Here is a 16,427-nt window from a genome sequence, read left to right as displayed (position 1 = left end):
CTGTCGGGCTGTATCACTAGCCACTTTAAACAATGCCACCTTATATAATGTTTACATACCATACATTACTCATCTCATATGTATATACTGTACCCTATACCATCTACTGCATCTTGCCTATGCCTTTCGGCCATCGCTCATTCATATATTATTTACTTATTACTTATTTTCCACCATAATTTGCAAATAAATTCATAAAAAATCCTACAATGTGACTTTCTGGATTTTCTTTTCTCATTTTGTCTGTCATAGTTGAAGTCTACCTATGATGAAAATTACAGGCCATATATGTTTGACCCACTGACTGAACCGGGGAAAGTGAAGACCCCCAGAGCACATTGACTGCCACCAGTCTATTCTCTATGTCCATTTTCTTATTTTATTACAAAAGTATTTATGTTTTTCAGATATCCATAATTTGAACAGGCCAGCATCCTTCCAGTTGATAAAAAAAAAGACACAATATATTGGTTTAAATGTCCAGTGGATGTATAGATACAGAGAACTATTATGCATTTTTCATTATAGTGCCATTAGAGAAGAGTTGAATACTAATAGTAGAGGTGTGTGTGTGTGTGTGTGGGATGAAAGCAATGAAACTCATTTGACCTTTGCCCCTGTGAGGTAAGTTGTACAAATAACCCAAATGTGGTCATAATCACTTCCCACCACAAGATGACTTGACCTAAAGGTTCAAGTTCAAGCCTAAAAGCACTACACATCCTAGGAAACAACATGAAAAAAAAAATCTAAAAATGCTTAAAACTACAAGAATTGCCTGTGAGAAGCAGTCATTTCATTCAATTCAGGAAGTAAACAAAAAAAGTACTACAGTGAAACAGGACCTATCACAATGGTTATCTGCCTCTATACATTGAAATGAAACCCCGACCCTGGTGTGAAGGTCAGAAAAGGGACTGTTCTATAACTGTCCCTGTATTCTCCTCCCTGAATGATGCTGGCTCTCTTTCCACTCTCTCCACCCCTCCCTGTCCCATTGTTCCTCAGCAATGGGTTATATACCAGGATTATATAATGCACCGCCTCCATATAAACTGCCAGTACAGTGTGTAGCTCACTAGCGTGCAGTGTAGAGAGCAACCAGCAAAAAAAAAGCTTTCTCTATAAAAGGACAGTAGACCACTGTAGCTAACTGAATTCAACACACTGAATTATTCACACAGCAGCAGCAGTGTTCTAAGTCAAGCCATGCCACCAATAAAGCTTGAGGTATCAGGTAAGGTTATTCTCTTCTTTAAAGGTTAATCCTATATCTTGTTATTCTCTTTATCTATAACCTACAGCTACATATTACTTTTGTATCCTAGGCTACAGCTGAATATGACAGTTTTTCCCTAGGCTCCAGCTGTTGGCATATTAGTTGTTTCATAATCTACATATTACTGCGCATTATAGCTGCATGTGATTGCTGTTTCCTAGGCTACATATTACTGCATATTATAGCTGCATTTTACGGTTGTTTCCTATGCTACATTACTGCATATTATAGCTGCACGTGACTGTTGTTGCCCTCGGTGTGGGTGTGTATCCTGTCCTTACTCAAAACAGGTGGCAAATACAAATGGTAGTCTGGAATAGCCTGTTTGACTGAAAGATAAGACATGTTCGTCATAGAGACTATAATAATGCTGGCTGAAAAAGTATGTTTACTTTTTTGTTTGCATACAGTGCCTTCAGAAAGTAATTATTTTTCCACATTTTGTTGATTTACAGCCTGAATTTTAAATTGATTAAATTGGATTTGTTGTGTCACTGGCCTACACACAATAGCCCACAATGTCAAAGTGGAATTATGTTTTTCTTCTTTTTTTTTTTCTTTTTTTTTTTACAAATTCATTAACAACGAAAAGCTGAAATGTCTTGAGTCAATAAGTATTCAACCACTTTGTTTTGACAAAGTAAAAAATGTGATTAGCAAGTCACATAAGTTGCATGGACTCATTCTGTGTGCAATAATTGTTTTTTAACATGATTTCTGAATGACTTCCTCATCTCTGTACCCCACACATACAATTATCTGTAAGTTCCCTCAGTCGAGCAGTGAATTTCAAACACAGATTCAACCACAAAGACCAGGGAGGTGTTCCAATGCCTCGCAAAGAAGGGCACCTAGTGGTAGAAGAGTATAAATAAAAAAGTATACCTTGAATATCCCTTTGAGCATGGTGAAGTTTTTTAATTACACTTTGGATGGTGTATCAAAACACCCAGTCACTACAAAGATACAGGCATCCTTCCTAACTCAGTTGTTGGAGAGGAAGGAAACCACGCAGGGATTTCACCATGAGGCCAATGGTGACTTTAAAACAGTTACAAAGTTTAATGGCTGTGATAGGAGAAAACTGAGAATGGATCAACAACATGGTAGTTTCTCCACAATATTAACCTAATTGACAGAGTGAAAAGAAGGAAGCCTGTACAAAATACAAATATTCCAAAACATGCATCCTGTTTGCAACAAGGCACTAAAATAATACTGCATAAAATGTGGCAAAGCAAATCAATTGTGCTAAATACAAAGTGTTAGGTTTGGGGCAAATTCAATACAACACATTACTGAGTTCCACTCTCCATATTTTCAAGCATAGTGGTTGCTGCATCATGTTATGGGTACGCTTGTAATCGTTAAGGACTGAGGAGTTTTTCAGGATGAAAAATATAAGGAATGGAGCTAAGCACAAGCAAAATCCTAGAGGAAAACCTGGTTCAGTCTGCTTTCCACCAGACACTGGGAGATGAATTCACCTTTCAGCTGGTCAATAACCTAAAACACAAGTCCAAATCTACACTGGAGTTGTTTACCAAGAAGACAGTGAATGTACCGGAGTGGCCGAGTTACTGTTTTGACCTCAATCTGCTTGAAAATGGCTGTCTAGCAATTATAGCAAAAATAGTGGTTCTGTGGGTGTCACCAAGTAGGCTGATACTTTATACCCTATTTCATAGCTTAGGCTGTAAAGACCAATATGTATGTTAAATACATAAAATAGGCTGAATGCTTAAAGTGGTTAATTTCGCACTGGTTTTTAGATTCCCAAAATAAGAGCTAAGACGCTAATATTTGTGTAAATCAAATCAAATCTTATTTCTCACGTGCCAAATACAACAGTGAAATGCTTACCTACAAGCCCTTAACCATCAATGCAGTTTTAAGAAAATAGCCCCCAAAAATGTAAGAGTGCACTGGTGTCGAGGTAATTGAGCTAATAGGTACATATAGGTAGAGTTATTAAAGTGACAATGCATAGATAACAACGAAGAGTAGCAGCAGCGTAGAAGAGGAAAACTGCAAATAGTCTGGGTAGCCATTTGATTAGCTGTTCAGGAGTCTTATGGCTTGGGGGTAGCAGCTGTTTAGAAGCCTCTTGGACCTAGACTTGGCGCTCCGCTACCGCTTGCCGTGCGGTAGCAGAGAGAACAGTCTACGACTAGGATGGCTGGAGTCTTTGACAACTTTTAAGGCATTCCTCTGACACCGCCTGGTATAGAGGTCCTGGATGGCAAGAAGCTTGGCCTCTGTGATGTACTGGGCCATACGCACTACTCTCTGTACTTCCTTTCCGGTAGGAGGCAAAGCAGTTACCATACCAGGCAGTGTTGCAACCCGTCAGGATGCTCTCGATGGTGCAGCTGTAAAACATTTTGAGGATCTGAGGACCCATGCCAAAACTTTTCAGTCTCCTGAGGGGGAATAGGTTTTATCGAGCACTCTTCACAACTGTCTTGGTGTGCTTGGACCATGTTAGTTTGTTGGTGATGTGGACGCCAAGGAACTTGAAGCTCTCAACCTGCTACACTACAGCTCGTCGATGAGAATGAGGGCGTGCTTGGTCCTCCTTTTCCTGTAGTGTACAATCATCTCCTTTGTCTTGATCACGTTGAGGGAGAGGTTGGTGTCCTTGCACTACACTGTCAGGTCTCTGACCTCCACCCTATAGGCTGTCTCATCATTGTCGTTGATCAGGCCTACCACTGTTGTGTCATCAGCTAACTTAATAATGGTGTTGGAATCGTGCCTGGCCGTGCAGTCATGAGTGAACAGGGAGTACAGAAAGGGACTGAGCACGAACCCCCGAGGGGCCCCTGTGTTGATGATCAGCATGGAGGATGTGTTGTTATTTACCCTTACCACCTGGGGGTCCCCCGTCAGGAAGTCCAGGATCCAGTTGCAGAGGGAGGTGTTTAGTCCCAGGGTCCTTAGCTTAGTGATGAGCTTTGAGGGCAATATGGTGTTGAACGCTAAGCTGTAATCAATGAACAGCATTCTCACATAGGTGTTCCTTTTGTCCAGGTGTGAAAGGGCAGTGTGGAGTGCAATAGAGATTGTATCATCTGTGGATCTGTTGGTGCGGTGTGCAAATTGAAATGGGTCTAGGGCATGGGTGTCAAACTCTGGCCAAATTTGGCCCGCGGGGTAATTATATTTGGCCCACGAGACAATACCAAATTACTACTAGAGCTGGCCCGCCGGTATTATACAGCGCATTCACCGCTAATACTACGAATCCCATGATGCTCTGCTGTTGTTTTCGCGCGCCAATCAGGACAGGACCTAGAAACGCCCTCTCCTCTGTGACAGTAGTCATAGCAACATAGACGCTACAACTGTCAGCGCGCTATCCCTTCCCAAAAATGGCGAAAAGAAAGGCAGAAAACAGGAGCTTTCTGGACAAGTGGGAGGCTCAATATCTGTTTAAATATGTAAAAGACAAACCTGTTTGTCTTGTTTGTGGAGTCAACGTGGCTGTAAGTAAGGAGTACAACATTAGACGACACTATGAAACGAAACACCATGACAAATACAAGGACCTGGACATGACTCAAAGGAGCCAGAAAGTAGAGGAGATGAAAAGAAGTTTGGTTTCACAACAGAATATGTTCAAAAAAGCCACATCACAAAGTGAGGCTGCTGTAAAGGCTAGTTATATAGTGGCAGCAGAGATCGCAAAATCAGCCCGGCCCTTTAATGAGGGAGAGTTCGTGAAAAAGTGCATGATGAAAGTTTGTGACCTCGTATGCCCAGAGAAAAAGCAAGCATTTTCAAACGTGAGCCTGAGCAGGAACACAGTAGCTGATCGCACATGTGATCTTGCCACCAATCTGTATGACCAGTTGATGGAAAAGGGAAAAGATTTCGTTGCGTTCTCCCTCGCTGTGGATGAGAGCTGCGACGCATCTGATACTGCTCAGCTGTCAGTCTTCATCCGTGGAGTGGACTCAAATCTGTGTGTTACGGAGGAGCTATTGGGATTCAAATCAATGCATGGCACAACCACAGGAAAGGAAATCTTTGAGGAGGTTTCCAAATGTGTAACTGAAATAAAGCTGCCGTGGGATAAACTCGTTGGATTAACGACAGATGGTGCGCCAGCGATGTGCGGTAAAAAGAGTGGACTGGTGGGCAGGGTTCGGGAGAAGATGCGGGAAGAGAACTGTGCAGGTGAGCTAACTGTTTACCACTGCATCATACATCAGGAATCACTGTGTGCCAAAGCCCTAAAGATGGAATATGTTATGACCACAGTAACACAGGTAGTTAACTTTATAAGAGCCAAAGGTCTGAATCACCGGCAGTTAAAAAAAATTCTAGAGGAGTGTGGTTCGGAATACGCAGACGTGCCGTATCACACAGAGGTGAGATGGCTAAGCAGAGGAAAAGTACTGAACAGATGTTTCGAGCTGCGTGAGGAAATATGTCAATTCCTGGAAACCAAAGGGAAGGATACAGCAGAGCTCCGGGAGCAAAAGTTTCTGTGTGAGCTGGCTTTTCTCTGTGACATCTCGAGCCATCTCGATGCGCTGAACCTGCAGCTTCAGGGGCGTGGGCGCATCATCACAGACATGTACGCTGCAGTGAGGGCCTTTAAAACTAAACTGTGCCTGTGGGAGAATCAGATGCTGCAAGGAAACCCTTGCCATTTTCCCTGCTGCCAAACCATAAAAGCGCAGATCTCTACCGCCGTGTTCCCATGCGCACAGTTTGCTGAAAAACTCAGTGTTCTCGCCGCTGAGTTTAGCCGGCGATTTGCCGACTTCGATGTACAAAAATTTAGGTTTGAACTGCTTAGTAATCCCTTCGCAGTTGATGTGGAAAATGCACCAACCAACATCCAAATGGAGCTGATTGAACTCCAGTGCAACGACACGCTGAAGTCAAAGTATGATGCTGTGGGCGCCGCACAGTTTCCACGGTTCATCCCTGACACAATGCCTCAGCTCCGCACCCAAGCTGCTCAGATGCTCTCCATGTTTGGCAGCACTTATCTATGCGAGCAACTTTTCTCCTCGATGAAGATGACCAAAACAACTCACAGGAGACGTCTGACTGATGAACACCTTCGCTCGATACTGAGGATTTCTTCAGCTCAGAGCCTGAGCCCAGACATTGATGAACTAGCATCCAAGAAGAGATGCCAGGTATCTGGCTTGGGCACATCAGATTAGATCAGTGTGCAATAATTAACGTTTTCTTTGTGCACTTTTTCTTGCTACAAGGCATGGGCTTGAATGGTTGATTAATTTATAATAAAATTATTTGTAAAATTATTAGCCAATGGAAAAAGTTTATTTTGGTATTTAAATCAGAAGGCTGCAAATAGAAAAGAGGCATACGACTTTTATTTAAATTTTATTTATTTAATAAATGAATGCCATTGATGTGTTTTTTCATTTGAAATTCGATTTTGCATGTCTCCACTATTCAATTATATATTGTATGGTAATAAGCGATGCTTGTTTCATATTCAATGTTAAAGCAAAACTTGTTTGGGTCCATATTAAAAGGTTAATTTGTTCAATGTTGGCCCGCGACTTTGTTCAGGTTTTACATTTTGGCCCACTGGGTATTTGAGTTTGACACCCCTGGTCTAGGGTTTCTGGGATAATGGTGTTGATGTGAGCCACTACCAGCCTTTCAAAACATTTCATGGCTACAGACGTGAGTGCTATGGGTCGGTAGTCATTTAGGTAGGTTACCTTAGTGTTCTTTGGCACAGGGACTATGGTGGTCTGCTTGAAACATGTTGGTATTACAGACTCAGACAGGGAGAGGTTGAAAATGTCAGTGAAGACACTTACCAGTTGGTCAGCGCATGCGCGAAGTACACGTCCTGGTATTTTGTCTGGTCCTGCGGCATTGTGAATGTTGACCTGTTTAAAGGTCTTACTCACATCGGCTGCGGAGAGCGTGATCACACAGTCGTCCGGAACAGCTGATGCTCTCATGCATGTTTCAGTGTTACTTGCCTCAAAGCGAGCATAGAAGATATTTAGCTTGTCTGGTAGGCTCGTGTCACAGGGCAGCTCTCGACTGTGCTTCTCTTCATAGTCTGTAATAGTTTGCAAGCCCGGTCACATCCGACGAGCGTTGGAGCCGGTGTAGTGCGATTTGATCTTAGTCCTGTATTGATGCTTGTCTGTTTGATGGTTCATCGGAGGGCATGGCGGGATTGCTTATAAGCTTCTGGGTTAGAGTCCCGCTCCTTGAAAGTGGCAGCTCTAGCCTTTAGCTCAGTGCAAATGTTGCCTGTAATCCATGGCCTCTGGTTGGGATATGTACGTACAGTCACTGAGGGGACAACTTCCTCAATGCACTTATTGATAAAGCCAGTGACTGATGTGGTGTACTCCTCAATGCCATTGGAAGAATCCCGGAACATTTTCCAGTCTGTGCTAGCAAAACAGTCCTGTAGTTTAGCATCTGCTTTATCTGACCAGTTTTTTTATAGACAGAGTCACTGGTGTTCCAGCTTTAATTGCTTGTAAGCAGGAATCAGGAGGATAGAATTATGGTCAGAATTGCCAAATGGAAGGCGAGGGAGAGCTTTGTATGTGTCTCTGTGTGTTGAGTAAAGGTGGTCTTGAATTATTTTTCCTCTGATTGCACATGCTGATAGAAATTAGGTAAAACTGATTTAAGTTTCCCTGCATTAAAGTCCCCGGATGCTATGAGTGCCGCTTCTAGATGAGCGTTTTCCTGTTTGTTTATGGTGGTATACAGCTCATTGAGTGCGGTTTTAGTGCCAGCATTGATCTGTGGTGGTATGTAGACAGCTATGAAAAATACAAATAAACTCTCTAGGTAGATAGTGTGGTCTACAGCTTATCATGAGATAATCTACCTCAGGCGAGCAAAACCTCGAGACTTCCTTAGATAGTGCACCAGCTGTTACATATATGCATAGGCCCCCAACCCGTGTCTTACCAGAGGCTGCTGTTCTATCCTGCTGATAGAGTGTATAACCAGCCAACTGTATGCTCTTAATGTCGTCGTTCAGCCATGACTCGGTGAAACATAAGATATTACAGTTTTTAATGTCCCGTTGGTTGGATATACGTGCTTTCAGTTCATCCCAAATACCCAAAAGAAAGACCCAAAACATCCACATCAAATGCAATGTTTTTCTTGACTAAGTAACATAGAAAACGAGCACTTTTTGTGGAGTATTATTTTACCATCCTTACAAAACACTTAGTACTTTACTTTGATAATCTGAATCAGCTGTATAGTGTTACAGCAAAAAACTAAATGTGCACTCCTTGGAGTCCTGAGTTTGGGAAACGCTGGTCTAGGCTTATATGTTCAGGACTATTTTCTAAGTAAGAGAATATCAAAACTTTTTTAACATTTAACCTGTCTTCTCTTGAGATTAAAGTATTTTACTGGAAGACATGAATTGCCACAATTGTTTGTTTTTAAAATTGTATTTTATTAAAAAAAAAAATAAGTATATTGCCCAAATTATCTTGAAGAAATGAATTTAAGGTTACAAAACAAATTGTGTGATGGGCACTTATTCAAATGGAACATAGGTCTCTAAAATAAACAACAGATGCTCATTTAAGTTCTGGGTCCATTCCTGTTAAGACGTCATAGAACCACATCAGTTAAATTAGTGAAAGAATTTCAACACGTTTTCAATTATCTTTGTGAATTGCAGTATGTCATTTATTTATAAAGAAAACTCGAAAGGATCGTACTTTTTTTTTTCTCGCCTCAAATGACATACCCAAATCTAACTGCCTATAGCTCTGGACCTGAAGCAAGGATATGCATATTCTTGATACCATTTGAAAGAAAACTCTTTGAAGTTTGTGGAAATGTGAAATTAATGTTGTAGAATGTAACACATTAGATCTGGTAAAAGACAATACAAACAAAAAAACATGGGTTCAAATCTGTGTGCAAAGCTATTATCAAGACAAAGGGTGGGTACTTTGAAGAATGTAAAATATATTTTGATTCGTTTAAAACTTGTTTGTTTACTATATGATTCCATATGTGTTATTTCATAGTTTTGATGTCTTCACTATTATTCTACAATGTAGAAAATAGTAAAACATTAAGAAAAACACTGGAATGAGTAGGCGTGTCCAAACTTTTGACTGGTATTGTATATCAGGTTTATAACCAAAATTTTAACATTTATCTAAAAGTGAAGCTAGGTAATGGCTGCAAGGGTTAGTTGTAAAAACTTGTGAGAAAATGTTACAACTAACCCAGAGTAAAACTGGATGTTTTTGGTACATGCTTTCTTTTACTTTCAGCTTTCCTACAATCCAGTGGTGTGAAGTACTTAAGTAAGAATAATTGAAAGTACTACTTAAGTAGATTTTTGGGGTACTTGACTTAACTTTACTATTTATATTTTGGAAAACTTTTACTTTTACTTCACTACATTCCTGAAGAAAATGATACACTCCATACATTTCCCCTGACACCCAAAAGTACTCATTACATTTTGAATGCTTAGCAGAACAATAAAATGGTCTAATTTACATACTCATCAAAGGAACATCCATGGCCATCCCTACAGCCTTTTATCTGTTGGACTCACTAAACACATGCATCGTTTGTAAATGATGTCTGAGTGTTGGAGCGTGCCCATGGCTATCCGTAAATAAATAAAAAACAAGAAAATTACTGTATGCCGTCTGGTTTGCTTAATATAAAGACTTTGCAATGATTTATACTTTGACTTTTGATTCTTAGGTATATTTGATCAATTAGATTTACTTTTGATACATAATTTAAATCCAAATACTTTTAGACTTTTACTCAAGTAGAATTTTACTTGAGTCATTGTCTATTAAGGTATCTTTACTTTTACTCAAGATCATGGAAAAGAAAGACATATAGGGAATTACTTCTCCACACGTTGAAGAGCGTCAAATTATGTAGCAGAGCAGGGGAAGTCAATCAGATTGGTTGCAAAGTTGTATGGTATATGTCATGTGACTCTGTACTTATTCTGCAAAGAGAGAAAGAAGCTACTGGAGAAGGGGTTGAGAGAGCTTCCTCATGTAGGCTACCGTAGTGGAAACAGGGTCTTCATGGATGAGCAGAAGTTGTCAGTATCTCTTGAGGGCATCTGATTTATCCACTGTGCCCGCTGCTATCCATCCCACCTCTCCAGCTGCCTCCCAGGCCACCTCTCTAGCTGCCTCCCAGGCCACAACTCCAGCTGCCTCCCAGGCCACCTCTCCAGCTGCCTCCCAGGCCACCTCTCCAGCTGCCTCCCAGGCCACCTCTCCAGCTGCCTCCCAGGCCACCTCTCCAGCTGCCTACCAGCCCACCTCTCCAGCTGCCTCCCAGCCCACCTCTCTAGCTGCCTCCCAGGCCACCTCTCCAGCGGCCTCCCAGCCCACCTCTCCAGCTGCCTCCCAGCCCACCTCTCTAGCTGCCTCCCAGGCCACCTCTCCAGCTCCCTCCCAGGCCACCTCTCTAGCTGCCTCCCAGGCCACCTTTCCAGCTCCCTCCCAGGCCACCTCTCTAGCTGCCTCCCAGGCCACCTTTCCAGCTGCCTCCCAGGCCACCTTTCCAGCTGCTTCCCAGGCCACCTCTCTAGCTGCCTCCCAGCCAACCTCTCCAGCTGCCTCCCAGGCCAGCTTTCCAGCTCCCTCCCAGGCCACCTTTCCAGCTCCCTCCCAGGCCACCTTTCCAGCTCCCTCCCAGGCCACCTCTCCAGCTCCCTCCCAGGCCACCTTTCCAGCTTCCTCCCAGGCCACCTTTCCAGCTCCCTCCCAGGCCACCTTTCCAGCTGCCTCCCAGGCCACCTCTCCAGCTGCCTCCCAGGTCACACCTCCAGCTGCCTCCCAGGCCACCTCTCCAGCTGCCTCCCAGGAAACCTCTCCAGCTGCCTCCCAGGAAACCTCTTCAGCTGCCTCCCAGGCCACCCCTCCAGCTGCCTCCCAAGCCACCTCTCCAGCTGCCTCCCAGGAAACCTATCCAGTCACTTCACATGTATCAGGCTGTGGCTGGGAAACACCTCATTACTCTTCTGATTTCAACCCAGTTGAAATTACAGCAAGGAGTAGGAAGAGGAGAAAATGGATAAACCCATCAAGGAGGCACTGGAAGAAGAATTTAAAAAGTCAAGCATTCAGAAGGCAAAAATGTACATTGCCCTGCCTAAAAAGCAAGCCAAGACAAACCATTCTGATCAACAACGGTCCTGCCTAAGAAAAAATCCAAAACAAAGTACATTGAACCAGAAGATTCAGATTACTCCAACAAGGAAAACTTTACCTATTCAAGTCCAAGGAGATCTGGGTGCAGTGCTGCGAATGCAAGTTATGGGCCCACCAAGCCTGTGCCACATGACAGCCATACCACTGTCACAACGGTGACTCACAACGGTGATTAATTGAACATGTTCAACATTCAGTCACAAAGGCACAGACACACACAACATAAATGTTCAGGTGTTTAGCCTAGTTTTAGTTTGGTTGAGAAATATGGATTTAGTGGAGGGGAAAATAATAAGCATTTTATTATTTATATTTATTATTATTTCTGTGAAACAAAATGGAAACAAGACAATGTTGCTCTCATGGTCTCAATAAAGGTGTTCAATAATTAGTGATTTATCATTTAATAATTAGTGAAATATGATCTATGATTGATGCACCTTTTCAATATGTTACAATTCACCCCAAACACTTTTACAATTAATCCAGACCATGGAGTAAATTGTAACACTTCAAATGAAATCAAATTGTATTGGCGAGTGTAGCAAAATGCTTGTGCTTCTAGTTCCGTCAGTGCAGTAATATCTAACAAGTAATCAAACAATTCCCCAACATCTACCTAATACACTCAAATCTAAAAGGGGTGAATGAGAATATGTACATATAAATATATGGATGAGCGTTGGCCGAGCGGCATACTCCTCAAGGTATAGGCAAGATGATATAGAATACAGTATATTCACATGATATGAGCTATGTAAGCATTATTAAAGTGGCCTTATTTAAAGTGACTAGTGATCAACTTATTAAAGTGGCCAGTGATTGGGTCTCTATGTAAGCAAGAGTTAGTGATTGCTGTTTAGCAGTCTGATGGCCTTGAGATAGAAGCTGTTTTTCAGTCTCTTGGTCCCAGCTTTGATGCACTTTGATGTACTGACCTCACCTTCTGGATGGTAGCGGTGTGAACAGGCAGTGGCTCGGATGGTTGTTGTTATTGATTATCTTTTTGGTCTTCCTGTGACATCGGGTGCTATAGGTGTTATGGAGGGCAGGTAGTTTGCCCCCGGTGACGCGTTGTGCAGACCGCACGCCTTGCGGTTGAGGACGGTTGCACTGTATTATGCTCAAAGATGGCAACGAAGGTGTTTAGTTTGTCTGGAAGCGTGACATCGGTGTCCGTGACGTGGCTGGTTCTCTTTTTGTAGTCCGTGATTTCCTGTAGACCCTGCCACATAAGTCTCGTGTATGAGCCGTTGAATTGTGACTCCATTGTGTCCCTGTACTGGCATTTCGCTTGTTTGAATGCATTGCGAAGGGAATAACTTCACTGTTCATATTCAGCCATATTCCCATACATTTTTCAGGGTTAAATGCGGTGGTTCGCAGTTTTAGTTTTGTGCGAATGCAGCCATCCATCCATGGTTTCTGGTTAGAGTAGGTTTTAATAGTCACAGTGGGTACAACATCTCCAATGCACTTCTTAACCTCTCTAGGGTACGTGAGACGGTAGCATCCCACCTCTTCAACAGCCAGTGAAACTGCAGGGAGCCAAATTTAAAACAGAAATCCCAAAATACAATTTACAGGAATACTCATAATAAACATTGCTAAAAGATACAAGTGTTATACATGGAATTTTAGATGCACTTCTCCTTAAACCTTTTATGGCTGCCATCCCGCTACCGGGATGATATGACAACAGCGAGTGAAAGTGCAGGGTGCCAAATTCAAAAAGCAGAAATCTCATAATTAAAATTCCTCAAACAAACATTTGTCTTATATAATTTTAAAGGTAATCTTGTTGTTAATCCCACCAAAGTGTCCGATTTCAAATATGCTTTTCAGCGAAAGCACTACAAACGATTATGTTAGGTCACCACAAAACCACAGTAAGCACAGACATTTTTCCAGCGAAAGATAGCTTTCACAAAAAACAGAAATAGAGAAGATTAATCACTAACCTTTCATGATCTTCATCAGATGGCACTCATAGGACTTCACGTTACACAATACATGTATGTTTTGTTAGAAGAAGTTCAAATTTATATCCAAAAATCTCAGTTTACATTGGCGCGTTATGTTTAGAAATGCATTGTCTCAAACAAACATCCAGTGAAAGTGCAGAGAGCCGCATCAAATTACAGAAATACTCATCATAAACATTGATAAACGATACAAGTGTTAAACACACGAATAAACAGAAACTTCTCCTTAATGCAACCGCTGTGTCAGATTTCAAAAAGGCTTTACGGCGAAAGCACACTTTGCGATTATGTTAGGTCTGCACCTAGTCACAGAAACCCATACAGCCATTTTCCAGCCAAGGAGAATGTCACAAGTCAGAAATAGCATTAAAATTAATCACTTACCTTTGATGATCTTCATCTGGTGGCATTCCCAGGTCTCCATGTTAGACAATAAATGTTTGTTTTCTTCAATAATGTCCCTCTTTATGAGCAAAAACCTCCTTTTTGTTAGCGCGTTTTCTCCAGTAATCCGAATGCTTAAGGCGTGTGCAATAAGTCCAGATGAAAAGTTTAAGTACAATAAAAATTTGTAGAAACATGCCAAACGATGTTTAAAATCAATCCTCCAGTTGTTTTGGTCGTAATATTAAATAATATTTAAACCGAACAAAAGCTTCGTCAATAGTTAAGGAGAAACAAGAAAGGCGCGTTCCCGATCAGGCGCATGGCTGTTGTCTGGAAATTTCCACTGGCCTCTGATTGAAAGTGCTGTATCTCCCTCATTTTTCAGAGTAAAAGCTTGAAACAATGCCTAAAGACTGGCCACATGTAGAGGAAGCCACAGAGCCCGTGAACTGGGTTCTAAGTCTTTGTATGGTGGATAGGCTTTCAATTGAAAAACAGCCTTTTAAAATAATAGTACTTCCTGGTTGAATTTTCCTCTGGTTTTCGCCTGCCATATCAGTTCTGTTATAACTCACATACATTATTTTAAGAGTTTCAGAAACTTTAGAGCGTATTTCTATCCAAATCTACTAATTATATGCATATCCTATCTTCTGGGCCTGAGTAGCAGGCAGTTTAATTTGGGCACGCTTTTCATCCAAAATTCCGAATGCTGCCCCCTACCCCAGTGAAGTTAGTCATGAAGCAAGCACCCCCATCCTTCCTCTTCCCAGAGAGGTGTTTATCTCTGTCGGCGCAATGCATGGAGAAGCCCGGTGAGAGAGCCATGTTGCTGTTAAACAGAGAATGTTACAATCTCTGATGTCTCTCTGGAAAGCAACCTTTGCTCGAATTTCGTCTTGTTGTCAAGAGACTGGACATTTGCAGAGCCTGACCAGGAGGCCACTCCGTCTGCCCCTTCTGCGGCGCCAATGTTTTGGTCGGCTTCTGGGATTAGATCCATTGTCCTGAGTGGTGGTCTACGCCTTGTATTTAAGACACCATGCACACCATGCATTTGCAGTTTGATTTACAAATAACAATTTGTAAAGGACAGATGTAGGTTGTTTGTATCAAGTTTTGAACACTCGATCTCTGAGAAACTAACGAAAAAGTGAAACGTTTTACCATCATCCCCAGTCTCCCCTATATTTTATTTGGTACATGGGAATTTAACCGGAACATGTATTTGTATGTGTATTATGCCATCACGCACAGCCTTTTATCTGCAATAAGTCAATTTGATGGAAACACCTGTCTGGTTCGAAAATGAACATTGTTTTTATGCAGATTTTTTTATATTTGCATGAAAATCTATCACCAATTGGATGGAAACATAGCTACTAGGCAGGTTTACATTGACCCAGGTTTATTAGACAATTGTAATGTAATGAAAACATCATATAGCCTATATGAGACATTTTCCAAAGATCAACAACATTTTTAGCAGTTAAGAGGGTGAATTTTATTTTGGCAAACTTTCTTTGGCTGTGGTACATGCTGTCTTTCACTGGCTACTTGAGACATGAAACAGATAGGTGGGAAGGCAAACAGGCTGTCGCCAATTTAACCATGCACAATTTTAAATGAGTAATGGAAAACATTTTTATTCAACGGTGTAGACCAGAAAGCACTTTATGAATGGCAAGGATATATGTCATTGATTTTATTCTGTCAGGTGAGTAAGCCACAGTAAGCCTATGCGCCAGCACTTTGTAGCTGCATATTCCAGAAATGTGCCAGAAAACAACCCAGTGGGCATACGACATGATAAAGATCTATTTTACTGGTTGCAATCTGGCCGGTACGCCGCGTAACCAGATCACAACCAGATTAAGACAACTTCTTCATAAATAATGTTTTGCTTGATCTAGTTTTGGTTGAAATCAAATCAAAATCAAATTTTATTTGTCACATGCGCCAAAATAAACAGGTGTAGACCTTACCGTGAAATGCTTACTTGCAAGCCCTTGACCAAAAATGCAATTAAGAAAAATGAGAGTAATTTACTAAATAAACTAAATTATAAAAAAGTAACACAATAAAAAAACTATAACTATCAGTCTAATTTATTTATAAAGCCCTTTTTACATCAGCCGATGTCACAAAGCGCTATACAGACACCCATCCTAAAACCCCAAACAGCAAGTAATGCAGATGTAGAAGCACGGTGGCTAGGAAAAACTCCATAGAAAGGCAGGAACCTAGGAAGAAACCTAGAGAGGTACCAGGCTCTGAGGGGTGGCCAGTCCTCTTCTGGCTGTGCCGGTTGGAGATTATAACAGTACATGGCCAAAATGTTCAAATGTTCATAGATGACCAGGAGGGTCAAATAATACTAATCACAGTGGAGCAGCAGCACAACCAGGTGGACTGGGGACAGCAAGGAGTCATCAGGCCAGGTAGTCCTGAGGCATGGTCCTAGGGCTCAGGTCCTCCGAGAGAAGAGAAAGAGAGAAAGAGAGAGAATTAGAGGGAGCATACTTAAATTCACAAAGGACCGGATAATAAAGGATACCCTTGCCC

At 41.8% G+C, this 16,427-nt stretch overlaps 1 protein-coding gene across 4 annotated transcripts in view; it reads left to right on the top strand.

The window, feature by feature from the left end:
* The first annotated feature begins 1,024 nt into the window (after positions 1-1,024).
* LOC129868725 (carotenoid-cleaving dioxygenase, mitochondrial-like) overlaps positions 1,025-16,427 on the top strand; it is an 83,293-nt gene continuing 67,890 nt past the window's right edge. For 2 of the 4 annotated variants that reach the window (XM_055942934.1, XM_055942933.1), the window contains exon 1: positions 1,026-1,237. In XM_055942934.1, the coding sequence (XP_055798909.1) occupies positions 1,210-1,237 (28 nt within the window). In that variant the 5' untranslated portion in view covers positions 1,026-1,209. Of the gene's footprint in view, positions 1,238-16,427 lie in introns of all 4 variants that reach the window. The other 2 variants (XM_055942935.1, XM_055942932.1) reach the window with 2 other exon arrangements.

Source organism: Salvelinus fontinalis, chromosome 13 (assembly GCF_029448725.1).
Source record: "Salvelinus fontinalis isolate EN_2023a chromosome 13, ASM2944872v1, whole genome shotgun sequence".
NCBI classification, from domain to species: domain Eukaryota; kingdom Metazoa; phylum Chordata; class Actinopteri; order Salmoniformes; family Salmonidae; genus Salvelinus; species Salvelinus fontinalis.
The sequence above is the reverse complement of the archived record's forward strand: the minus strand, read 5'-3'. Positions and strand labels throughout refer to the sequence as shown.